The 27,038-nt window shown below is 40.3% G+C and overlaps 1 protein-coding gene and 1 long non-coding RNA gene across 2 annotated transcripts in view; one reads left to right on the top strand and one right to left on the bottom strand.

Moving 5' to 3' along the window:
• Nucleotides 1–280: 280 nt before the first annotated feature.
• LOC123029583 lies at nt 281–11,080 on the bottom strand. The gene is made up of 3 exons (XR_006415947.1): nt 10,854–11,080; nt 1,308–1,442; nt 281–494 (listed from the first exon to the last, which is right to left on the bottom strand). It is a non-coding gene; the product is annotated as an uncharacterized LOC123029583 (long non-coding RNA).
• Nucleotides 11,081–11,242: 162 nt separating this feature from the next.
• Nucleotides 11,243–27,038, top strand: part of IGSF3 (immunoglobulin superfamily member 3) — a 128,249-nt gene continuing 112,453 nt past the window's right edge. The window contains exons 1-2 of the mRNA XM_044442501.1: nt 11,243–11,332; nt 12,070–12,870. Coding sequence (XP_044298436.1) covers nt 12,798–12,870 — 73 coding nt within the window. The 5' untranslated portion in view covers nt 11,243–11,332; nt 12,070–12,797. The remainder of the gene's footprint in view (nt 11,333–12,069; nt 12,871–27,038) is intronic.

The raw sequence follows: 27,038 nt of genomic DNA, 5'->3' as shown, positions 1-27,038 counted from the left end.
AATTTAAAGACATGCCAAAGTGCTGCTCTGTGTTTTTTCCTCGCCTGCTTCCTTGCAGTCACTGTGTATGCAGCAACATCCTTTCCCCATATTATGCATCCTGGCTGTTCTGCCACTGTCAGCCAATATAAGTAACATCATGTAATATGTTAAACTAGACGTATCTGATGAGAAAGGAGTGGCAACTGCTCTCTCTCATCTAGTTCTACCTTTAGTAATCATACACTACTTAGACTGAACAGACTAGAGAAACAAGCACTGGAGTTTTACTGCACATGGAATCCACTGTTACCCTTGTCACATTGTTGCTCTCTCTTCTTTGGCATATGACATACCTTATTTATGGCTTCTTGCCGAGTAGTTGGGAAAACTGGCCACAGAAGCAGATGTTTGGTTGCTTCTGCTGCTTGCTGATCATCTATATCAGGGGAGGTACATGAAAGTTCTCCGTGTCAAGCAAGCGCCTGTTTCAATTTTACTCGACTGCTTTCAGTCTTTGACAGAAAGACAGAATGGAAAGATAAAACAGCAAGAGGGAAAATCTCTAGCCAAACACTTCCTGACCTCATGAGGGGCCAAGATATTTGAGAGGAAGAACGTAATGTTGATCAAAAGAAATAAGTTCCCTATACACAAGATTCTATGATTGCTGTTAGCAGCTTACAGATTTCACGTTGTGCTGCAGTTTAAAAAAAACCCTTGTTCCTTTGGATATGAAGAAAGCACAATGAGAAGATCCAGTTCCAGTTACCTTTATCTATTATTCTTGTCTTCAGATATAATACAGTATATATACTCATTTAGTAAAGACAAAGCCATGAGATCAGAAGTACCTTGGTTACTTGAGTCAAAGATAAATAGCTTTGCAACTCAGCCAACCCGGAAGATCTAAATGGCTGGTGCTGCCTGGGCTCTGCAATTCTTTTGGGTTGTAACAATGCAAAGGTGTGTGTGAGAGAGCCCTTGTGTAAACACAGCTATACTGATTAGAGACTTGGGGAAAGGAGCAGCAGTGTAGCAATACTGGGATGAAAGCTGTCCTGGGACGATTTTTGTGTAGGACGGGGTAGAAATATTTTAAATAAATACTGTACTAAGCTGTTGTTTCAAGCTTGACAGTAGACAGGTCTGGCTGCCAGTGACACACACAAATATTGGTGGAGAAAGGCATATACTTGCACTCAGCAGCAGACATAAACCATGGGATGAAAGATAACTACACACCCAGGTATGTTGCCTTTGTCAATTTTTGTCAATTTTTAAAGGGGTTAGTACAAATATAGTGCATTATCCCATTTTATACTCACAACAGCACACTGAAGTGGATTATACTGATTTGCCCAATGTCATCCATTTTGCCTCAGGACTGGGCAGGGACTCATCTGTGTTCAAAACTCTGTCTTCCACACCAGTAGACTTCACTTCCTGAAAGTTTGGGTTTACTGTAAGAAAAAGAAAAAGAGCAATATTCTGTTCACACAATGACCAACAGCTGCCTGTGGAAAACTCACAAGCAGGACAGGAATGCAAAAGCACTTTTCCACTCAGGTTCCCAAACAATGGGCATAAACAGGCACACTCCCTCTGACACGGGATGGCATCAAGCCATCAGGACTAGTAGCTCTGTGCTGAAGCACTAATTCCAATTCTACCCCTGTGGAATAGGATTTCTTAGCTTGCTTAATGCTGTCCCACTGAAATGACATCAGTACTTCCTTCTAAACAGAATATAGTTCATAAGTTAAGAAAAGCATTGACCGGCACAGGTATGATAAAGAGGGGCAACATATCTATTGACAGACCTTCCTGACAAGTAATGGTTAAAAGAAAATCTGCTGCAGGATTAGCTACCATACACTCTAGTGCCTGGTGACAGATGTCCTGAAAATCTGGAAACATGTTGATTTATCTTAAAATAGTTTTTTTTCCTCCTCCTGTATTTGATATGGTTTGTAGAAAGAACTCCACTGACAATAACCATGCCACAGTGGACTCATTTTGTCACTGCTACTAAAGGCTGACTTCCTGACCCATCCATGTACTGTAGGAATAAATAAATCAGAGTGTGACTAATTATAAATGCCCATTTTTCTTCTCTTGCAGTTATGGTCCCAGTGCATAGCTATAGTAATTGTTGTGTTTTCAAATGTGATCTTCAGCAGACTTCATTTCTAGGAATATGAAGAATGGCCATTAAAAATTAAAATCTCACTAGATGATGCTAAAGAAATTGTTGGGGTCTGAACTTGCTTGTTTAGAGATGCACAATTAATTTACATACATGTATCCAATTTTCAGTGGGAAAAATGTATTTTCCTTAAGGGCAGTCAAGGGAGGGCAGTTTTGGGCTTATAGAACTATATTGTGTTTTACTAGCACCTCAAAGTCCATCAACTGGAACTAGATACAAAATGGTGGTCAGAAGGCAGGGAATGTGATCCGTACCTGTTGTAATGCAAGGTATTTTGGAGGGTTGATTAAAATTTGTTAGCTTTACAAAAGACCTGCTCCTGGTCGAGATAAAAATGACTACAGCTGGATTATTGATATGAAACAACATAGCAGCATCCTTTTTTTTTTTTTTGGACATTACTTGTGGGTATGGCTATGAAAACTGTCATAATGAGCATATGTTCTTCCACGTGTACCAAGTCACCATTGCATTTGAGTTACCACAGATCAGAGATAATAAAACAGTAATTTAGACCTGATTATTAATATTAAATCTAAATTCCTAGGTCTTGAACATGTGCACTGAAGGGAAGACTTGGGACAATGTGAAGGGGATCTGTAAGGTGTAGCACTGGTTAGAGGTGGCACTGGGAGAAGGGCTAGCCAGGTAAGGGGAACACAGCTTTATCATGTTCTGGTCCTCACTGAGTCAGCAAGTCTGGTGGTTGCCCTGTCTAATTGCCCTCAGGTCTCCAGATGTTTCTACATTTCTAATTGCCTTGGTACAGGATAACCAAACAGGGTCCAGGAACAACAAGACCACAAAAGTATGTCAAGGCACAACACTAAAACAATCTACATTAACTAAGACAGCTTCTGGAAGGAAGAGCATGCTGTTATATAGCTAGAACCCAAAGCTTTCAGGTGGTGCTCATCAAGGACATGGCAGCTGCAGCAGAGCTTGGGACTAATCCTGCAACTACCAGGGTTGTTATTCTGCTGCTAAGTCAGCAGATAGAGCCCTGGAGCTGCCCAGATCCTAATGGTAACAGAGCCCATTCCGGGGTGTTTTTTTCAACTGGCCCTGAGGATAAAATCTGAAGGTGGAGAACTCTGATATGGTTCTTCCATCATGGTCAGATCACTGCCTGCTGAGATTTAGGTTAATGGTGGTATTTCTCCCTGTGATGGTGGGAGACCTATAATGATTATCCACCCCCAGAGATTAATGGATCTGGATGATTTCCAGAGGATTCTAGGGGCTTTCTGCTGATAAGGCAGGGGGTCTTATTGAATCCCAGTCAGGCTTTGTAACAGAGAAATGACATTTGGTCAACACAATCACACCTGGGCACCCTCTGCATAGTATAGTTAATCTGGCTCTTTCATATATCGTGAAGCTGAGAGAACAGTACAGTACAAAGGGAGAAAAACTTCTAGTAGATCCAGCAAAGCCCTTATATGTGCCTGTAGTGAGATATACAGTATTTAGGGACAGTGAGGGCAGCAAAGAAACAATATGGCCCTGCCTCTCTCTTACACACAGAGCTTTTTAGGGTCATCCAGTGCCTATTACAGATTCACACAAGGACATTTTAGGCCCATCTGAATTATCCATGGCACAGCCTTGTCTTTTTGGATGAGTTTCAGGTGGTAGAGCTTGAGGATGTTGACAAAGTGCTTGGACAAGTGCAAGCACCTTGTAGGATCCCATTTTCACTAACACCAAGATCCTGGTTCCCACTACAGTGTTATATGAAAATGTGTTGGTAGGAGTTGTACTGGGATTTTGGTCTGTATGTACAAAGTTGCCTGTTGCTATCTGACAATTTAGTGTGTAGAAGATCTGAACATCTTTCAATTGCCTCAGAAACTGGATTTATTAAAAGACTGAATACAAAAAGCCATGGGCTTGTTTGACAACCATAGTCATTTGGTATGTGTGGTATAATGCAAAAACTGATAGAAGCATAGGATTTTGTATGTTCCATTAAGAGGTGATTAGAAAGAGGGGGTGGCAAGCAGAAAGAGGGCATTCTTTAGATTCTAGCACAACCCCATTATGGAATGGCTGTAAGGAGGTCAGAGAAAGTGCCTTACCTCATTTCCCTGGTCTAAGCAATGGGGATTACTTATCTTTGAAAACCCCTTCTGAAAATCAGTAAATACTTTTGAAAAGATCTAAAGGTAAAATGAGGAGTAATGAGAGCTAAGCTTTTTTATGTTATTACTGAGGTCAGTGAAGAGAGCAGGCATAAAAATTAGGTAGATCCAGACAGAGCACACAGGTGCCTATTAACAGTCTTTAGCAAACTGTGCTTATTATACTAATCTAATTTAACTGAAATGGGATTAATATTATAATACTATAAAGTCATTTCCATGGTTGCATTATGTACATGATTGTTATTATGCATTAATGCAACATTCTGAAAGAAGAATGAAAAATGTGAAAACTATGTGAGCCTTCAACTGTATTAAGCAGCACTTGCTAATTTTCTGCTATTTATAAAGATTTTATAATATATATTCCTATGGTTACTCCCTACTAAAAATATCAAATGCTAATTTAAAATGGTATGGAGCATGCTACATGAATTATATACAAACCACCACAGGCTTGTTTCTTTTTGACTTTGTTACTTGTTTTTCTTGAATATTGACACAAAAGTCTATTTGGTGCTGATCACATTTAGCAGTGGCAAATGATAAAATAATTGACACACTGTGCTCCAGCATGTGTCTGGAGGAATCCACAGTCTTACTCTTTCCAGCTGGGCTGACTGGGAGGTGAATATCCAAAATGGCTGTGTCATGTGCCTAACTCATGATTTGTCATGGTGCATGCTACTTAACCAACAATTTGCCACCATTATACATGAACTGGATCCTTTGTTCTTTCACTAGCTTGATAGTCTATCTAGCAATTTACATGATGGTCTATGAGGACAGAAAAGTCTGTACAGAATTAAAGATATGGAAGCCTATGGTCAGTTATATATCTCTGCCCAAAAATTGTGAGCCCCTTCTTTTCTCTGGTTCCAAGACTGCCCTATTTGCAACTGTGAAAAGCCTAAGTATCTAAATAAAGCAGAACTGAATCCAGAAAGTGAAGGGCTTGTTAGATGTTAATATGTCATATACTGATAGTCATACGTATAATCAGAGCATAACAAACCAGGCCAGACTTCTAACAGAATGCAGTCATCATGATTTCAAAGCATAGTGAACACTGGGGCTCAGCAAATGAGCAACATCTAAGATTGCTAGGATTCTGCAAACATTATCTCCTTAATCGTATCATGTCTGATTTCCATTCATGATTGCTACTGCTTCTCATGAATGGGTCATTTGAGGAAATCAAGGACAATCCAATTGGAGATTTGGGTAGATCTTCCCAAATCTGCACAAATTTCCTAATCTGCTCAGATTTCCTCCATAGACAAAAGTGGGGCTGAGTTCCATTTCTGTTCCATTTCTAGAACAAATTTGCATAGAACTGGAAATTATGAATGATTTGAATGCAAGCATGTATTTGACAATTCCTGAATATTTTCAATAATATTTCTGAATATTTTCAAATGGGACATATTTACATGTTTTGTGATTGAAATTTTCATACCTTCTTAGTGAACATTCTAATTTTTGTTTGCCAAACAGAAACTTCCAACCAAGTTACTTGGAATCATTCCTTCTCCCCCTTGTTATGACCTCCATTTGTACCCAAGCTCGCTAATGCATCTAGAACAGTTAATTAGTTCTGGATCCTGTTGCAATTTGTAACTGCATTATAAAAATGAAATTAATCCTTAGCTTGCACTCTTAATTCATGTGATCCCCTGCCACCACTATCAGGAACAACTGGGCGAAGGCTACCTCACTGTTGAGAATCAACCACAGGTTTTCCTCCATGCTTTAGGATCCATGTATGCTTCTCATGCAAAAGTATGTTACAACACTTCAAAGGCCCATTTTAACTGGAAAACAAACTTTGATAGAGGAATGATTGGAAACAAAATGAAATATAAGATGTATAAGCCTTTCCTAAATCAACACTTCTCTGTTGAGAAATCTTACCCCCAAGCAGGTCTTCTCTCCCGTCCTCCAGAGAACTAGCTTGAAAGAGTAATTCAAGCATGGGAATGGTAGACTGAGACCAGTACATTAGTATTCGCTGTAGTGCTTTTCCAATTTCAATCACCTCCTACTCAACTGGCTTTTCCTATTAAAAAAGGATGTTGGGCTATTCCTATGCATATCTGCATATAATGTGTATTTTGGTTTATTATGCTGGTACTTACTTACATATACAACCTGGATTGGGAAAAACATGCAAATGAGAGTTTAGATGGTTAAGGCAGGAAGAAATTCCTTTACAGGTGATGAAGGATAGATTAAGAAGTAAATAAAAAAGAAACCCTTGGAGCTTGCAGAATTCTCCCTAGCAGTCATGGTATTTACCAAATCAAGTGTGATACCCTTAGACCTTAGAACAGGAGAGGCTTTTTGTGCTCTTGGATTCAAGCTGCAAGCTTTCCCTTAAAAGGCTTCTTAAAAACTTCTCTAAATCTTTCTTATCCTTGGTTGGGGTTGAAGTCAATGTCAATTCCAAAAGATTAGAAGATTCAAATGCAAAGATGCTGAATAAAAGTATTCTTAGAAAAACTGCATATGCTGGTTTTCAAAAAGGAAGAGACACAGCAAATACATGTTGGCTACTAAAACACACCAACAATTTCAGAAGATCAGTCTGTGCTTTATAGACTACAGCAAAGTCTTTGACTGTTTGGCTAAAAAGCTTTGGATAGTCCTGAAAGAATTGGGTATGATTCAACATTTGATTGTCTTGATGTTTATCCTGAATCATGGGCAAGAATCTACTGTTAGGACAAAATATAGAGAAACATAATGATTTCCCATAGACTAAGATGTCAGAGAAGGGCATATTTTAGCTCCCTGGCTGTTCAATCTGTACACGGAAAATATCATAAGGAAAGCTGGATTGGAATCAGAGGCAGGAGTAAAAATTGGCAGAAGACACATTAATAATTTAAGACATGCAGATGATACTGTACTACCAGCAGTAATCAGCAATGACTTGAAATGACTCCTGGTGAAAGTAAAAGAAGGAAGTTCAAAAGCAAGAGTACAGCTCACTATTAAGAAAACATTGAAATATTACCCAACATTAAGGTTAATAATGAACAAAATGAAATTGTGGAAGATTTTACCTAGCTCAGCCATCAATTCAAATGAGAGTATAGCCACTTAAATTTGGAAGGACAGCAATAAAAGAACTAGAAAAGATGGAGTATAAGTTTGTTCTACTGGAGACCCAAGCCAAGATCATCCACACTACTGTACTCCTGGTCATTACGTATGGGTAGAAAAGATGGACAATGGTGAAAGCTGACAGGAAGAAAATTTATGCATTTGAAGCATGGTGTTGCAGGAGAGCTTTGTGAATTCTCACAAAAAGATGAACGAGTGGGTCCTAGATCAAATCAAGCCAGCTTTTCCTAAAAGCAAAAATGAAAAAACTGAAACTCCCTGGAGAAGAGAACCATGCTAGGGAATGTTGAAGGCAGAAGAAGAAAAAGAAGACCAAGCAAGAGATGGAGTGATTCCATAAAGGAAGCCACAAGCCACAGGCTTGAATTTAGAAGAGCTGAGCCGGTCTGTCATGGATAGGACATTCCGGATGGCTTTCATTCATAGGTTTGCCATAAGTTGAAGATGACAACACATAAAAGCAAACTATTTTTCCAAAGAACAATTAAATACATCATCATAATTACAGAAATAGTCTTATTAATAATTTACAAACCACTATAAAACATTAAAACCAAGCACTCAAAATGTAATTAACAGACAAATTGGGCAGCACCATTAATCAAGGAAGGTCTAGGTAAAGAAATGGGTATATGGAGGAGCCTAAGGAATGCCACACCTGGCACCTCCCAATACTGGGGTGGAGAGCAAAGGGGAAGAGCAAAGAGCAGACCTGCTTCTGAGTTTCAACAAGATGGCAATCTACTGGTTGTGGTGCAACTAGCAAGGCCACCCTACAATTAGTTTGGTAAGCTCACAAGTATATATTGGAGTCTAGATTGGTGGTCTGCTAGGTAACCTGATCCCAAGCTTTTCAGGGATTCCTCATATGTCAACAGTAAGACCTCAGACTCTGTTCAATAGCTAATATGCAGCCAGTGCAGCTGCTTCAATACCACTGCAATATGTGCAAAGCTGGTACCCTGCTCAGCATCCTAGCTACCGCATTCTGCAACACTTGCAGCTTATGGACCAAGTATAACTATATCTCATACAGAGTGTGATATAGTAATCTAAATATGATACCATCAGTGCAGGCACTACAATGACTAGGCCATCCCTCTCCAGAAAAGTGCACAAATGACATACCAACCAAAATGCGAAGGGTCACTTGCTTCCCTAAGAACAATAATGAATCTAGGAGCACTCCCAAAATAAATACCTGCTCTTTCTGAAGACATGTAATCCCATCTAGAATAGTCAAATTCTCCAATTCCCAAACCCAGGAACACTCACCCACTGTCAGGAGTTAGTCTCAGTTTACCAGCCCTTATCCAATCCACCCCTGTGCCCAGACACTGGTTTAGAACATGCATGGGCTCTCCTGATTCAAATGAACTAGAGGCAGGTATAATCAGCATATAGGTGACACTTTATCCCAAATTTCCTAATGACTGCTTCCAGTGGCTTCATATAGATGTTAAATGGCACTGGAGATAAAATGGTACCTTGCAACTTCCCAAAGCATAATTGCCAGAGATCCACAGCACAGTCACCCAAAGGTACTTTCGGGAACCATCACCATGAGTAGGACAGAAACACCGTATTTATTTATTTATTTAAAGTATTTATATGCCGTCCTGTCGTGAAAGCCTCAGGACGGCTCACATAGATAAAATACAACAAAATATAACATAGATAAAATTATTGACCCACACTGGCTGCACAGTAGAACAGAGCCTTACAGAGATGCTCCACAAGAATATAATGGTCAATGGCATGCAAAAATGGTATGCAAAAATGGGATGAGTGATCTAGCAAGATCAAGAGAATCACAATCCTCTGTCTTTTCCCTTCAAGAAAGCAATGATCAGAGCAGCCAAGGAAAATTTTGTCTCAACATTCATAATGAAATGGGTTAGGACAATCGGTGTATGCCAAGGATATCTGCCTCTGCCCAGGGGCATGGCACCAAACATCTAACTAGGGACAGGTATCTCATGGAAATACATAGATGGGATCCAACTTCTTGCAACTGTACCTAATCCAGGCCTCCCATGCCTGGCCTATGGCCTCATCCCTACTTAACCAGTCCATGGAACATTTAGATCAGGTCAGAACTTTCTCAACTTACATCTACTTTCCTATCTGCAAGGTCAAGGAAAAGCCTGTTTTATTTGCATCACCAGCAGCAAGCTTACTGTTTAATCCATCCCACACAAGCTACAACTTATAAATTCTTTGTTATAGCATCATGACTAGAAATGACTCAAAAGATCTTCAGTTACAAAACTGCTGAGTAAGCACACTGGATTACAGCAGTTATTCATCTTTGCTACTCAGAAGCACCCATTTTCACTTTGTTGGCACAGCTCATCCTGCAGGTAGAAACAGGTCACCAGGCTTTTGCCCTGTGCCAGATCCTGCTGCAGCTTGTTTTTCCTATGTAATGTGCAGAATCACCTATGTTCTTTACAGCATAGCAGCAGTCCACACAAGCAACAGGATATACCTGAATGCTGTTAAAACAAAAATCAAAGAATGGAATTTGCTCTACTATTCAAGTTCCAGTTTCTGCTTTTGTTGTCCTGGTTGGTTTTTATAATTTCACACCTGTGCTTAAAAGCAACTATGGAAACCTTTAGATTTTTATCAATATTGCATAACTGAGTGGGTGGAAGCTTCTGTCAGATTTTATATGCAATGGCCGTAACCAGTTCCCACTGGGGGCAATGCCAGAATTAAGCAATTCAGTCATATCTCTGTTGTCTGACCTGTGGAAGTAGTGTTGGATTTGGACTCAGCACATACTTCTATTCCCTACCCAGCTATTAATGACTTAGGGTTAGTCATTAATTCTCAGCCCTGCCTGCTTCCCAGGACTGTTATGAGGAGTATGTAAATTGCACAGGCTTCCTGGTAAGAAAAAGGAGGCGATATAATTATATGAAATAAATAGATGCTGGAGTAGGTTCTAGTCCCCACTCAGCCATGAAGCTCAGTGAATGACTTTGGGCCACTCACTCACTCATAGCTTAACCTTCCTCAAAGGGTTGTTGTAGTGAAGATAAAATGGAACTACTGAAGCTGCCTTAGGTTCCACACAAAAAGAAAAAAGGCAGGATATAAATGCAATGTAATAACAACTTTGCTGTCTTTTGGCATCACTTGTTTCAGTACCGCACTTTAAAGGACTTCAGGACTCAGGTCTTTAACCCAACACCAGGACATTCTGCTTTCTTTTGAAAGCGTCACCACGTTTAGGTCTTCAAATTTGTCCTACTGTGACAAACTGCTAAGCAGCAGCATCCTCCCAAAAAGTCGAAAAAGCAAGAAGACAAATCCTGATTTGGTAAACATGCAGTGATTGCTCTTATAGCAACGGTTAATGATTGAAAGGTAGTTCGTACCGGAGCCTTATCCTTCCCTAGCACTCAGCTTTGCGACTCCTCGCTGCCAGCTAGAAAAAACGGATCGCGGCTGCCTGGACTGAAACATGAGCCCGCTCCAGGTTCATCGGCTAAATCCCAACGATTCTTTTGCGTCAAGCCCACGGTAAAGGGAACACCGCCGGTTGCTTTCTTCCCGTAAAAGGTCAGCTTTTCGCCAGCCCTCAGTGCCTGTCTCTGGTGGAGGAAAGGAGGAAAGAGAAAGGAGCGGGGCGGGACGCAACCGGAGAGAGATAAAGAGACAGGCACTGGCTGGCTAAGGGAAGGAGAGGGCGCAGGACGAGGAGGGACTGAGGGGGAAGAAGGCGGAGCTATCTGGCTGGGAGGAAACGCTCGGCACCCCCTGCAGCAGCTCTGAACGGAGAATGAAGCGCGAGTGGAGACGCCGAAGAGGCGGCGGCGGAACCGGGGTGGAGAGAGGCAGCCGCAACAGCGGCCAGGTAGGTTGAGGTAGCGCCGCGCACTCTGCTGCGGGGCCAGCCCTACAGGAGTCTGGGCTGCCGGTGCGAGGGACGAAAGGTGAGAGCGGGACACGTGGAGCGGCGACACCGAGCCTGGCAAGGGAGTGCCTGGGACGGGGCAGGCAAGCGATCCGCGGTCGAGGCGCTCGCGCACTGTTGCGCTGCCGGGCATTCGCATTGTGGGGCGCCTCTAGTGGGGCATACCTGGCTTGCAACACACCCGGGGGGCGGCGGGACGGGCGGTAAGCTTGGGCAGTTTAGCGCGACCGTTTCGGGCTCCAGAAATTCCTGCTCAGCTTTCGCTAAGCTCCCTTCTTCCAGAGGGCGCCCGGTTCAAGCTTTTTTCTCCAGTTTGAAAAATTGAAAGGAAAGGAAAGAGGGGGAGGGGGCTGCTCTCGCGCGCCTTCTCTCTCTCTCTCTCGCTCTCTCTCTCTTTCTCTCTCGTACGAGAAAGGCTGAAACAATAGCGGGCTGGTCTCCTGCCTCTGCGTAGATAGGGCTCTTCGAAGGGACATGGCTGGTCGAGCTGGCTTTCCCGACCCGTTCCCCCAACAGCCGCCCGCATTTAACGCTTGGCGGTCTCCCACGGGGTGTGCGTGAAAGAGAGAGAGAGAGAGAGAGAGAGAGAGAGAGAGAGAGAGAGAGAGAGAAGTTCAACAGCAACAATTCCATTCCCTGCTCCTTCCTTTTATAAGTTTGCGTTTTTCTTTTTCTAGGACGAAATAAACGTGGATTGTAAGCACCTTTGCAAGAAATTCAAACCGAGCAAAACCGGCTACTGAAGGACCATCCCTGCTGGGGTTGCTGATTTGCCCCAGCTGTGTAGAGAAGCAAGCAGAGAACCTGCCTTGCCCACCGCTACAAAGCAGGACCGATGTGGAGCCACCCCCCCACGTTGCCTTTCATCCAGGCTAACTAACAGACTCATGCCAAGCTGATTTCTATGCGCAAGTTTTGACCTTTTCTGCACTTTTAAGCACACTTCATTTTTTTTCATTGTTCAGATTGTGAAGCACTGGACACATGCATAAGATTTTTTTTTAAAGATCAGGAGATGCTTCTGTCTGAGCAGATCAAGTAGGTGAACAGATTTTTCTGCACCTTTCTGCTTTCCAGGAGGGCTGATCAAGCAAGGGACAGTCCATGCCAACTGTGCTGTAAGAGTGGGAGAAATCAAAGTAGATGCAGCAAAGCACAATGTGTCAGTCTTTGGAAAGGCAATCGTGTCTGTTTGGAGTAATCATTTAGCATCTGAGGGCACTTTCATGCCTCCCACTAAGCCTGCCCTTCACTTCTTTTACCCCCTTTTTGGTTTGGTTCCCAGCCCCCCTTCCTGTTGAATTTCCACTTTACCAAAATACTATTTTCTGGAAATATAAAACCAGCTGGTGTTTGACAACTGAAGATAAAAGAATAAGCAAAAGGAAAAGTGGGGAAGAGAGTGATGCCCTTTAATCTTCTGTCTTCTACAAAGATGAGGTGCCTTTTGCTGGAGCTGACATCTCTTCTGCTGCTGGGTAAGATGCTGCTTATCTCTGTCAACAGTATTTTCTTGCAAGTTTCTTGTTCAGTGCTTTCTTATAACAAGGCTGGCTTTTATCATAGTCATTTCATTTTCTGAAGGATTCTGACTGGTATGTTATACTGTGCTGCTGCTGCTCATGATAAGATAGGAAGGAAAGAAGGAAGGAATGGAAAAACTACTTAAGAAAGTGAACTTTTCAGCCATAACTGTCTTAATTATATTATAACTTGTATCTTATGCAGTGATTTCTGAGCCCTGCTGGAGAAGGGTGTGAGGTAAGGCATCCTTTCCCAACCTTACAACCTCCAGATGTCCAGGAATACAACCCCAGTGAGCATGTCTAATGGACTGAGATGATGAGGGGTGTAGTCCAAAACATCTGAAAGGTAGCAGATTGTGGAAAACTCAGCTGGGGTGTTCAAGGGAACATCTCATTTTTCCGTTTTGCCTTAGAAAGAATTCTATCTGTGAATCTGGCTTTGAGATACCACATGTAGTCAGCAGGGCTTTTATCGTGTAGGATGCATTTAAGCTATGAAGGCAAGCACAGAGCAGTAGATCACCAAAGACATGAGGCTGCTGAAAAATGATGTCCTGCTCATGTCATTGCTTTTTCTTTATAGGTGTATGTTTTGTAAGAAAAAATGACAAAAAATCTTGGAGGTCTGTAAAGACTTGACAGATTTATGTTGGCATAAGGTTTGTGAACTCTACTCCTCAAAAAGCTTGTGCTGCAGTAAAATATTGATAGTCCAAGTGATACAAGACTCCATACTACAATCCTATACACATCTACTCAGAAGTAAGCTCCACTGACTTCAATGTAGTTTTTTTTCCCAGGTAGATGTGTATATGATTACAGGCTTAGTATCTTTAAAGAAAAATAATGAATACAGTTACCCTGGGGGAATGTTTTTGCAACTGTAGAGGTAGAAATTTGCTTGAATTCCAACTCTGAACTAGATGAGTGCTCTCTTGGTATAATATACTTTGCTGCTGCCATCAAATGATTTGTAGTGTTGCTTGTATGTGTTTTTAAGCAGCTGTTGTTCATATCCCAGAAGTGACTGCCAGTGGATAAAGTGAAACTGTGTATATAGTTCTGTAAAGCATATTGGGAATTTTCTGCATGAGAGATGGTACAACAGGAGCGTTGTCCTTGTTCGTGTTTAAGAGGGAATGAATACAAGGCAGTGAAAAGATGCCATGAATATCATTAGCATGGCAATTATATGATTTGACTTGTTGAGTAAAACAGGAGGTTAGGAAAATAGGGCATATCATAGAGGGGTGGAATAGATTTGCTGGAAATAAACAAGCATGTACTTCATTAAGGATTTCTCTCCCTTTCTGCCTCAATTGAACAGCTTAATAAAACCTACTTATTGGAGAAAAGCAAATCTAGCAACCAGTGGTTCTTTTGTTGTGCTGATTATAAGAGAGCCTTTCAGTTGCCCACTTGCCTGTTAATCACCAGCAAGCAGCTTCCAGACCTGCAGTGCAAGCAACTCTATGTTGTATCGATGCATATGGCAGTGTGGCCTCAAAGTGTTACCTTTTGTAGGTAAAGTCTCATCTAGGTAAAGCCTCGCTTATTTGCAATACTGATTGAAAGGTGAATAGTGTTTTGAACATGACATCTCAGAAGACTCTTCTGCTTGATCCACAACTTCCTTGGCCTTATTTACCAAAAAAGAGGTTGGGGGCGAATGCCTTAACATTCCAATTTGCTTTGAATACTGATGTTCCTGGGACTGTGCATAGAATTGCAGCCCAAGGCCTAATTGGTCAAGCAAATCCATTGTATTCTGCTAGCCGACATAGATGAGCTGGAATTGCTTATTCAGTAAACACAACAAGCTTGAGCACTAAATCCTCTTGGCTTAAGGACATTATTGTGAGTATTATTGTATTCCTAATATGATGTAAATACTTCCCCTTTCTCCTCTTACTAGCAATACCATAATATAACAATAGAGGGCTCTGTGTTACCAGAGGTGCCGCCTTCTATACAGATTAAAAAACCCAAGAATCTGAAGCTGTTTTTCAAAAAAAAAAAAAAAAAAAGAAGAAAGCAAAGAGAGACACAATGTTTTGGATTTTAATTGTCTGTCTTTGCCTACTTCAGTGAAAGCCAAACGGTTATTTTTTAATATTATGTCAGACAATGTAGTTGTATCAAACATTTTTTGAAAATGCCATATTCCCATTCTCTTGACAAAAATGAATGGATGTGTGTTAGATCTGAGATTGTTTCTCTGTCAAATCTATTTCTATTTCTTGAGACACTTCACTAGGCTGGCTAAGCTAATGTTTTACATTACAAATAGACCTGACAATGCCTTGAAGGTCTTGTTATATATAGATGCCCCAGGCTACTTGGAAATTGTTGGGGTGGAGAATCCCCAGGCTGGACTTTATCTGCTTTTCTAAAGAAAGCCAGGAGAGAGTAATGTGAGGTCAAAAGCTTTATCTTGTTCTGTAACTCGAATTTTCTGACCGAATGGTTTGGAAAGCCCATCTTGTTGCAGGTGCTAATTATACAGCATGGAACCTACTGTGAGAGACTTTAAATCCCATTATAATACATGTTTCTTTACCATTTTATAAGCATATTAGAATCTGCCAAAGTTAAATTGGGAATTCTGAAAGCAATGGAGGGTAAAACAAAACTCTGGCGTAATCATGGGGGATGTCAGGGGAAAAAAACACCCCACAGAGCAATGGATTGAAAAGTCTCATCTGGCATGTGGGTGTTGTACAGAGGGTACTGCTGAGTTCTTTTTCCTTGCACAGCAGTGCTTCAGTTTCAAGGCTTTAAGCAAGTGGCACTTCATCATGCTGAGTATATAATAGGGTGAAATAGGGTAAAGTATTGTAAATAACCCTCAAACAGAATGAGACAACTAATGCCTCTGTCAGGCACTGCTATGCCTCTACATACTCCTAAGATTTATTTGTTTCTTCCAAAGATGCAAAGTCTGATGCTAATATCTGGAGTGTAATATATAGAAAACAAAACATAATAGGCTTAGGAAAAGTTATGGAACTCATTTTCCCCTGGCTGGCTTATGAATAGTTTTCCTGTTTCTTTTATAATAGCTAGACTCCCACCAGTGACTGAACACTAAAAAAGAACTGTAAACTGCAATGTGAACTAAAGGAGTCCTGTGAATTTCCATGTAAGACTAGTTTCTTTTTTCTCCCTATCCTATTACATTATTATGGTTGACTTGTTTTTGTAGTTTTTAAGTAGGGATAAAATGCGCTGCTTACTGCCCCTTGACATTAAGTGCAGTTCATTTTATGCTACTAGACTTGGAACATAGGAACCTGGATTCTAGTGTTGCCTCACTCTGAGTCAGACTGTTGCTCCATCTACTGTCTACTTAGACTGGTAGCAGCTTCTCAAAGTAGATAAATTGGCAGTGAGTCCACAGTGAATCTTGTGCTTCTTCACGTTTGGGCAAATGGCAGCTGTTGACAAACGGATCAGGATCAGATCCACAACACTAGGGGAAACCATGAAATTTGTCCCCCTCCATATGTCTTGTTTCATTTGGGAATCTGTGCATGTATAGAAACCATGCAACAGTTTTTCCTAACAGCAAGAACTTCAGGCTAAAATCTGTGGATAATTTTGCTCCTGTCTCTTCGGTCTTGGTCTGCCCCTTTTGCCATCAGCCCCATCCACAATCAGAGTAAGGATACCCAAGAGTTTTTTAATAATGAAATTCAGCCCCTTTGCTGAAAATGTTGGCTGGATACACAATTGCTTGAGTTCTGCTGCTGAGAGTCAGAGCACTCTCAGTGAAAATACTAATGCTACTTCCTAGGGTTCTTGTAAGACTGAGCACTTGGATACCTCACGTGTGTTCTAGAAATGATTTGTCATTCAGATTCTCTGAGGGCACAGTCCTTTTCATATTTAAATAGAAAGAAAAAAGTTCTATGATGCTTTATGGGTCCCATGCATCAGCGAAGACCCACATATTCCATATCAATTTCCACAGTTAGCAAAGCGTTTAAAGCAGTTTAGGCATATGCTTCAGCCACACTGCAGTCTGATTTTACCTATGCCAGGTTGTTAAATACATGACTCCTTAGGGGAATCAAACTGGACTGAAATGGCATTAGCTTTTGCAGGAAGCAGTCAGTATCAGGTCGTTTGCCTCGGCATGATAGATTGTGATTTAGAAACAGGGAGAAATTCCAGTCTCAGGGCAGCGTAATTCCCCCCCCCCCACTGCATTTTGGCCAGTGTTTCAGTTTCGAAAGCCAGACTGGAGCCATACCAGAGCCACTATCTAGAAAGAAAACCCTTTGTCTAGGATCCTGGCTGTGTTTCTTATTTATTTATTTGATTTATAACCTGTCTTGAGGTGTTGACTCAGTGGTGAAAAACAAATTCAGATATGTTTGTATATATTCCAAGAAGGAAACAGAGCACTGAACTTGGGATCTGAAACTGAGCCCTGCTGAGTTCATGCCATTCTTCTGGAAAATAGAAATTTTTGAGATATTGCCTTGGTTATTCCAAACTGGAAGTCTGTTTTGATATTTGTATCCTGTTTGTGATTGATATCACTACTAAGCTGTGCTTTAGAGACATATTTACTAAAGTCCCTGAGTCTATATCAGAAGACTGCAACTCTTTGCTCCCTGGGAGGCTGCTCTGATTTGAGTCATTTGCTTTTCAGTTGTATTTGAGAACAGATTGCACAGATTAATTTTGAATATTTCAGTCCTGGGGAAGCATCCAACTGTGTCATATTGTTAGCGCAAATGACATAGCACTGGCAGAAACTAGGTCCTGAACTATATGCAAGAGAATAATCCAACTAAAGTTACATTTCCACATGCACAATTGTGCATTATGCATGTGGACAACATGAGGTAAAACCTTTTATGCAGCATTTCCTTTCTCAAGCATTTGCACAAGCATAATGGCAACCACTTGCACTTCAGAAAGATTCAACAGAGCTCTGCTAGCCTTGTTTGAGTTTGCAAAATGACACAGCTGGATACTGCCCCTGTTAATTCCTGTTGCTTTCTGTGATGACAGATGTGTTTTTAAGTTGTCCTTTTTGTTAGAGAACAGCAATATTCAGACCAAAGGTACAGAGAAGCAGTGACTGAAAGTTATTTAGAGAACAAAAAAAATCAGTTTTTCATCAGAAGAGATGATGACTGATTGAAACAGGGAAGCTTCCAGAGCAGAGTCATTGCCTGAACAGCAGTCTGCACAAACAGTTGCCTGGGAAGGGCAAAACAGAAGGTTAGTCAGCCTAACAATAAGCTAATGAAGCATAACTCAGTTTGACATGCCTTCTATGGTGCAATGCAAACTCTGATGTTACTCAATTTCTAGGCAGCAGACCTCTTTCTCCTCTTCATTGCGCCAGACGTCTGCCTTCTTTAGAAGGACAAAACTTTCCAGACACCATGCTTTGTCAAGATTGACCTGCTTGTTTGAATCAAGGGCATATAGGGCCTCAAGCAATTGTATGGCTTGAGTTGTAATGGTATGAATACCTTTTCCTTTTAAATTGTTAAAACACACTCTTGTTAAAGTAACCTGTTGGGTGTGTGTCTTTTGACACGGGTGTTTGTATTGGGGTCTACATTCCCTTTTGTGTCCCCATATAGTGGTGTTCTGGAGAGGTTTTTATCAACCATTGGTTATCATATTAGCAAAACAAAATAGGTATTTCATCAAGCAAACCTAAGATTAGAGTTATTTGCAGAGGGACAAAGGCGTTCTCTTTCTGCTACAGCTAATTGTATCTGCTTGCCTTACTCTTGCAAAACATTAATGCAAGTATTAGTGGATCTGTTTCTTGGGAAGTTTGTCATGACCTCATGGAACAGGTTTTTATCTGTCTAATCACATTTACTGCTGTAAAATCCAATAACTTTAATATTAGTGTGGCAGGAGTGTAAAAAGTCATTTTGTTCCTCTGCTCACTCTCTCTTTAGCATTTATACTAGTTTACACAGTGCAAATGAATATGCATTGAACTAGAACATGATTATATGTCCAACTAGCTCATATACTCATGTTCTATTCATTGCATTGTAGTCTTGTAATCTTGGATTTAAGATTCTGGCTATGAGTGGACACTGGATGCAAACAAAAGTGTTGGTTGAATCCAGAAAAACAGAACCTTACTCAGACTTATGTCTTAGTAAAATAATCCAAGAAATACCTTTGTGGATAGTGAATCTGGTGTTTTAGAGGCAATACCTAGGTTGCAGTCTTAGGCCTAATTTCCTGGGAATAGGAGACAGTGATGGTAAAAGATGAAAGCATTAGCATGAGAAGAGGCCAAGTAATTCTTAGAAAGAACACCTGCAACCAGGGATGTGGTAAATATAGTTTGGTCTGCACTTGGAAGCATAGCAACCCAGTTTTCACTTGCCAAACTAATATGAGGACTGGAACACAGTTATACTTCAGACTGCATACTTTTCCAATTTTTTGCACTTTGAGGCTCACAAATTGCCTACAAAATATGCATATTAGTAAAAGTTCTGTATGAAAATACTTTTTTTGAAGTTAAAAACAACAACATGCAGACCAATATACCATTTGCATGGAACAGACTTGCAACTGCGTATTTGCGAAACTGATGGAGATTGGATATACACTGATTTATCCATACCTACCTGAGCCTTTCTACTCATGGGGAAGATGCTACAGTAGAACAGCGCACTTGTATCAATATCTGAGTCAATATTGATGCAGCATTAGGACTTCAGCTATGCAGCTGAGGCACTGTCTAGTCGCATAGCTGTTACCAACTGCTTGTAGCTGAACCATGGTCAATGGACTTTGTGTAGGGTTGCTCACCCATGTGCTTTTGTGTTAATAAGCCTTTAATTTGCTTTTGTGTGCTCCTGTTCATATTCACAGTAGGGCATAAAAATTAAAAATTCTGTGGATTACATCTGAGTGGGGAAAAATGTATCTGTGGAAGCATTTTGAGAGAACCATAGCCTCTGTGCAGTATTTAGTACAATGCAAGATATAGATACCTTTTTCAGCTTTTTAAAAATCTGAAAAGCTTCAAAAAAGACACATTTACCTTGCATATAGGGTTGTATACATAACATTGTGGAAGAAGAAAGAATATAGAAAAGGTTAAATGAAATGAGAAGCTTTTCTACATCACATTTGTCTAAATTTTGAGGGTTGATCTGATCTCCATTAGATATAATATGATGGGTATATAATAATGATGAATGGTCTGAGGCATGTTAAGTAAGAATGTCATGCTGAATTGCCATACCATGACTCCATCTGATATCAATTGCTTTGATTTGAAACGGTGGTAGGGCAGCAGAGGGCTATGGAATGCTATAAAACTAATTCCTTTTTATGTGGTTTTATTCCTTTTTTATGCTATCTTGTGCTAGAGCGCTGTGTGGGTAGAGAATGCTCAAATTCTGTTTGTTCCTGCAGAATTTGCTCCTGTTCTCTCCTACTGCCACCACTTCTCTTTGTTTCTACTCCCACTATCATCTTTATTATACTCTACAGAGGCCTGCATTGCACAGTGCAAGTATGTTTCCAGTATCTTTGAAGACTTAGGCCTGCAAGAAATGTTGCATAGATAGTTCATTGAACTGCATGTTTAAGAAGTGATTCAGTAGGTCATCTAGTCTAAAAGAGGTGCACTAAAGCAGGATACCATCCCAACAGATGTTAGGTCTCACATGGCAAACTTTTAAGGAGAGAGAGTCGTTATATAATATTTCAAAACAGACCTTGGGTTCATAATCTGCAAACCACACTTCAAGATTTTCATTGTTAAGGTCAGTTGTGGATTGGAAACAGTTGTGTGTATACCAGAACTATTTTGAGTGCTGCCAAAGATGTGAGTTGATAAAGGGATATGCACTATTGGTACAAATGTGATTTCATAAGACCAAATGGAAGCTAGATGCCAGGAGCTGAGCAGTTCAGCCTTTCCTGTTCTAAAGCCTGCTCAAAGGGGCTGACTTCTTAAAAATATTCTCCTTGCCTATGAAAATCCTCTTTGTAGGGATTGTGATCATTCAGTCTTATCTGCAAGGAGTTGTTTCTGTATCTCCCATAGTCGTATGGTGGGACACACTGGTTCCTCTGTACTTGCATTTCAGTTGTCCCATTTCAGAAAGCATAAACTCCATGTTTCTCCTGTGTCATAGCTGACATGGACTAAAAAGTAATGAAGTTCAACCCTCCCACACACAAGCACACTCATAGAAATACTCCTCTACCTGGAATTATCAATATTATTGGTCTACAGATTATTTGTATAATCCAGACCTTGGTGTGCCAGAAACAAGAATGTGCAGAAATGCATCAGCACTCTTTTTTCCCTTTAACAGGTTTCTCTTTTTTCATAATTTCATTTTTTATTCTGGGAGTACATGCATGAACACTTGGTTTGCTTTAAGAACATAATAAAGTATACTAATAGGAAAATACTAAGAAGAACAATTTTGGGATCTGCATATTCAGCATAACTGCTTGCATGAGGTGTTGAAGAAAAGAACTTATTATTTAGCTGCTTTCTTGTAGGATTCCTTTTTCTCATTATCCAGAAGAAAAAGGTGAATGGACTATATTTATACTGTATTTCAAATAGGCCTGCAAAATGAAAATATTAAAGTAATTAATATTACTTTATTACTGAAGTAATTTTGGATAATATTAGTTACTGTTTTGTCATCACTGCTTCTGAGACAAAATTGACTGAACTGAGAAGTGAAAGATGCTCTAAGTCAAACAGATGGGGATGGCTTATGAGTTTGCCCAAAGTACAGCAAGGCGATTAAGGTGTACATTTAAGGACAAAGCAGATGTTCTGTAAATACCCAGTATGCAGCTTTATCGCTGCTTTTGCTTTAGTTAATTACAGGTATGTGGGCAATGGGAATTACCCTTATCAGAAATGTCACATAAAGTGGAAGCAACCTGATATCTTTATTCTTCAGTTTAATCGAAGTCTAGATAGTCAGCCCCACTTCCTTCCTTCACCAGCATGCAGATGCAACATAGAGAGAGAGAATCCCTGCTGCGGTCAATGGCAGTTGTTTTTCTCTGTGTTCTATCCATGTGGAATGGTAGTGGGGAGCTATTTAGAATCTGATCCCGTTTAGAAGCAAAGATACATGCTTTACCTCCCTGTATGTAGTGTTTCTGTTGAGGATCAAGCTTCACGTTAATTAAAGCAAAGCCAGGTAACTGCATGTTGCATATTTAAAGCATGTTTTGCCTATCAATGTACTGCTTAATGCCCTTGCTGCCTTTTGGGCAGCTGGAACTCAATTCAAGGCATCACCTTCTTAGGCCATGTGCTTGTTGCAGCATTCAAAATTGCTCTTAAGTAGCGACTGTCAGGTATACAGGCAGAGATGTACTCTGAAGACCAGTGCCTGACATGTAGGAGCGTTTGACTGGGGAGAACTTCTAGGGTAGGCTTCTTTAGTATCTGAACTTTGAATGGAACATCCTGGCTTCTGACCTGTAAATTGCTGGAGCAGGCTAGGAATTGACAAATTTGCTGCAGCATGCTCCATGGATCCAAGGCAGCAACTTGTCATCTCAGGTTGGCATCTCAAGTGGAATAGGGAACACTCCCAATATTTATATTTCTCTCTCACCTTTTTTCCTTCTAAGGAACTCAAGGGGGCTTTCCATATTTCTCCTCCTCTCAGTCTTATCTTCACAACAACAACCCAGTGAGACAGGTTGGGTTGAGCATCTGTGACTGGCCCAAAGTCACCCAGTGAGCTGAACAGGGGACTTGGACCCACATCATCTGAGTCACAGTCCTGCACTTTACCAAACTGGCTCTATCTTTTGGAGAAATGTACTCTGGGTGTTCCACATTCAAAATATTGAGGGAAAAGGAAGATTTGCTTGATTGCAGTTTTCATACAAGACTCCTTTGACATGGAAGGAATAGTCATATTACTGAGATGAGGGCTGTTCATTTGAGCTTCCTCCACGCATTCATCCATTGCTTGGAAGGAATAAAAGGACTATGATTTGGCTCCTTTCCTGTTTTTGGTGTCCTGCGCCTTTCATCTTTTGACATGATGCTGTGAAAGGAGAGTCTGTGCACATATAGTTGTATGCACCCTGTTTAACTACTTTACTGGGAACTTCAGTTAGCAGTTCCGATTGGCTGGAAATCCTCTATATAGGGACTCTCATTTAACTATCATGTAGTATATGCAGACATTGGGAGTCCATCATTATCATCATAATTCTTTTCATTGAAATAAACAATGGCCTTTCATGAATTGGATGTATCCATGTAGTGAGCAGCCCAGTACCGAAGCAGATGATGTTGAAATTACTGTGAATGTTCAGCCAAGACCATGTGAAGTCCAGCCCTAATTGTGGCTCTGTTGCCTACAGACTATCATCAGGGACAACATAATGTACAAAGAATATAAGCAGTTTTAGAAGAGGCTTGCTAGATCAGACCACAGATATTGCAGCTGCAAATTCCACAGCATAATCTCATAAAATTAGTGCTGCACCAGGATTAACCTTTGGGAAGCATATCTTAAATTCAGCTCTGCGTGATGTGTCTGAAAATATTCTAGTTCTTGCTCTGTTGCCTTACAAGGGGCTGCCATAGACTTGGGTATTTGGAAGGTAATCATAGGAGATGTCACAAAGAAATACTATCTCTGAAATGATAAAAGATGAGTTTATATTCAAAGACAAATAGTGTCTTGCAGGTGCCTGCCTAATTTGTGTAGGAAAAAAAGATTAGTGCACAGATTATGAGATTTTTTCAGTGAAGTTGTTATTTGTGCACTGATTGCCAATGTAAAACTCCTGTTACAAAGCTGGATAACCTTTTGCTACAGTCTGAAAGATTACTTTAATGATCATCCTGTTGACAGTTGGAAACAAATGGATGGTTCACCCACCAAAGTATTGTTTAAAGGAACAAATGAGACAAATGCAGTGTGTTCCAGTCAGTACTGGTGACATCTGCACTTCATGCGAGATTTGAAATTTGGATTCTCATGAAGTGAGTTAACACATTTCAGATTTGAACTTATATATGGAAAGAGACAAGCCTCATGAAGAAGAAACATATTTGCATGAGGAAAATTAAATTGAAGAGGAAAATACAATGAATCAGAATGTTTAGTTGCCTGATTTCCCAGTTGATTTCATAATTTCTCAGTTTAGTTCTTTTATGTACAAATCTTGATAACACTCTTGATTACAATATATTCAGCAAAGCATACATGGAGCAAATGGCATAATTAAGAACACACTGAGAATCATGCTTGTCAATTTCAAGTCTTCCATGATTACTTTGGCAATTGCAGTATGTGCCCCAAATAAAATAAAGTTGACAGACATGTTCTTTCATCAAACATGAGGGGAAAAACAACAACCTTGAAAAATAACTCAGTCATAAGTCAACCTTGTTTGTACCATGCAATAGAAATTAGTTCAGTATTTTTTGTGAAGCCGATAGATACATCTTGTTTAATGAACAAAAGACATGGTCTTGAATATTTTATTTGTAAATATTAAATAGCATTTCATTTAAAATATTACTTTAAATAACTAGAAAAACATGTTGCATTTTCCAATAAATTGTAACTTTCAGTAAGCAACTAGATTAGCAGGAATGGAGAGTTGATGTGGGGAAACACTCAAACCCCTGGAGGACTTTGGATGCTTAGAAAGCATTGATTTTAATCATGGGTTGACTTCTGGTTCAGAATTAACGTGCAAAGAATACTGCTTCTTGCATCTTGGTGGTAAACAAAGACCTTCCTGTTAACACCTTCAAACTGCTTTATGTATGACTCTAGAATAATCTGGTGCTGATGCTAAACTTCACTCTCCTTTTTCTTTGCCCTTGGGATTATGGAATGGAGCTTTTGTGTTCCTGCACAAGCTTGTAGGCATAATAGCTACTTTAGAAAGTCCATAGAGAGATGTTGCTAAAAGCATCTGAATGATATTGATGTAATGGATTTGAGCTTTGGAAATCAACTTGGAGGGGAGTGTAAACCAGAATACTGCTTTTGGTTTCTAAATGCTAAATCATTTCTTAAGCCCCTTAAATAAAAAACAAACAAAAGTGTTTTATAGTGTGAAACATAAAATTCATGGTAAAAACCTGCCTGGAGGCTTATACTTGATGGATAGCCAGAAAGAAGCATGTTTACACTGACCTGTGTTTTGTGTTTGGACTGCCAGGGAAAGTTTTGAATATAATATGGAATGTGTGTGTGTGTATCTCCTCATCCTTGCCCTCAGCTTTATATAAGAACCCTCTGAACTTGTTCTGGAAGATGTCCACCTGCCATTAATACCTGAAAATTTCTTGTTGTCAGAAGCCAGGTGACTACTTCATGGTAGGGAACATTCTTTTTCCATGGCCAACATTTCATGGCTAGGCAAACCTCAAATGGGCTAACTTTTCATCAGAAAAGAGAAGTTACCAGGTAGTTATGAGATGTCTTGGGACTCTAGGAATTGATGTATTCATGACCTAAGTCCTATCTATATGATTAATAATTTTTAATGATGGCGCTGGTCCTGCTACAGTGCATTGGGGAAGTACATCTGGAGAGGGGAGCCTGCGCTATGCATGTAGGATCCTTCTGCCATGTAAAACACTGCTTGTGCATGGATCCTCATCAGAGGGAGAATTTCATACACAGAGCAGGTGTGTCTCCACAGCTGTGGACAGCAAATCTGCTCTGAGTGCATAAGCTCTCCCTTGCCAGACATAATTCCCCATTGTTTGGACAGCAGGTGTAAGACCAATAGCATTTCTATCACGTCTGGATGCTAGCCCTACCTGAATAGGGCTAGCATGTTACTGACTACAAGCCTAAATTCCCTGCCTCTTCTGAAATCTCTACTTTGCAAGGCAGAAAAGTGTAGTAAAAAGTAAAAAACCAAAAAAAAAAGGCTTGTAAAAAGTGTAGTAAAAACTGCTCAATCCACTCCTTATTTTCCTCCTAAAAGCATGGTTGAACACAAGTCTGAGCATTGTATCTGGCTAAGATCACTATCCTGTTGAGGTATTGACTGAAGGACCAAAGCAGCCTCAGGCCTGTTCGAAATAAAATGTAGCAGTATATTAAACAGTAGACCCATAGCTCTTGATTGATGCCATAAAGTGCAAAAGGTGTTTATATGTTGCCACAAAACATTCAAATAAAAGAGAAGAGCATGTTGGCACCTGCATCTGTGTTATCTTTAGTTTTATTTTTTAGATCTTAACTTGTCCCAACTCACTGCTTTGAGCCACACACATTTCCCCAAACAGCCACAGAAGCCTGTTATGAGGAAAGCAATGCCATTTTTAAAAAGTTGTCACAGATTTTAACCTTGATAGATTTCAAGACTATTGTGTTTGGGGAAACGACTGAAAATGATAGCATTAGTTTTTCAAGTTATCACTGGTAAATCCAATGGAGAAGAACATTGCATTATGTACCTCGTAATGGCAAACCTGCTGGATGTTTTTTAAATGTTCTGTTTCTGTTCATTACTGTTCTGGATATGTGAAACTTGTAACCTTAGTTTGCAATCAGTTAAATAATGCTTTCTTGTTGGTCTTTTTGTTAGGCGCTATGTATATGTTCCCCAGCCTTATTATTATTCTCATAACTCAACTTGAGATGGTCATTTCCTCCGCAGTCTCCCTACCCAGTCAGTGACCATAGAACAGGTTCCTCTTCATGGTGCCTGTTAAAAATGCTGTGTATGTTTTCCGCTTTTAAGTTGTTGAAGCTGAGTTTAAACTGCATGTTCTAAATGGCAGACCTGAAATTCTGTATGGTGCTAGTGTTCAGATTATTTGCTTTGAGCAATGTTTTTAAAAAGAAAACACTTTAATTCTTAAGTCATATTCTTTCTACTTAATAAGTATGTGAGCCCAAAGCATTTGGCCAGGTGGTGCCACGTGGTGCTGGCGGCCGGCAGCGTCCTGGGCGTCGGGCACACACACATTCGCTCTATAGGACGCACAGACATTTTCCCTTACTTTTGAGGGGGGAAAATGTGCGTCTTATAGAGCGAAAAATACGGTAACTAGGGAATTTAGTCTGGGATGGTCATTCTGTTGTTGCAGATTGTTTTTGTTGTTGTTCTGTGTTTGTTTTACT

This window comes from Varanus komodoensis, unplaced genomic scaffold (genome assembly GCF_004798865.1).
Source record: "Varanus komodoensis strain SLA01 unplaced genomic scaffold, ASM479886v1 scaffold4, whole genome shotgun sequence".
NCBI classification, from domain to species: Eukaryota; Metazoa; Chordata; class Lepidosauria; order Squamata; family Varanidae; genus Varanus; species Varanus komodoensis.
This window is presented reverse-complemented; position numbering and strand designations above follow the sequence as displayed.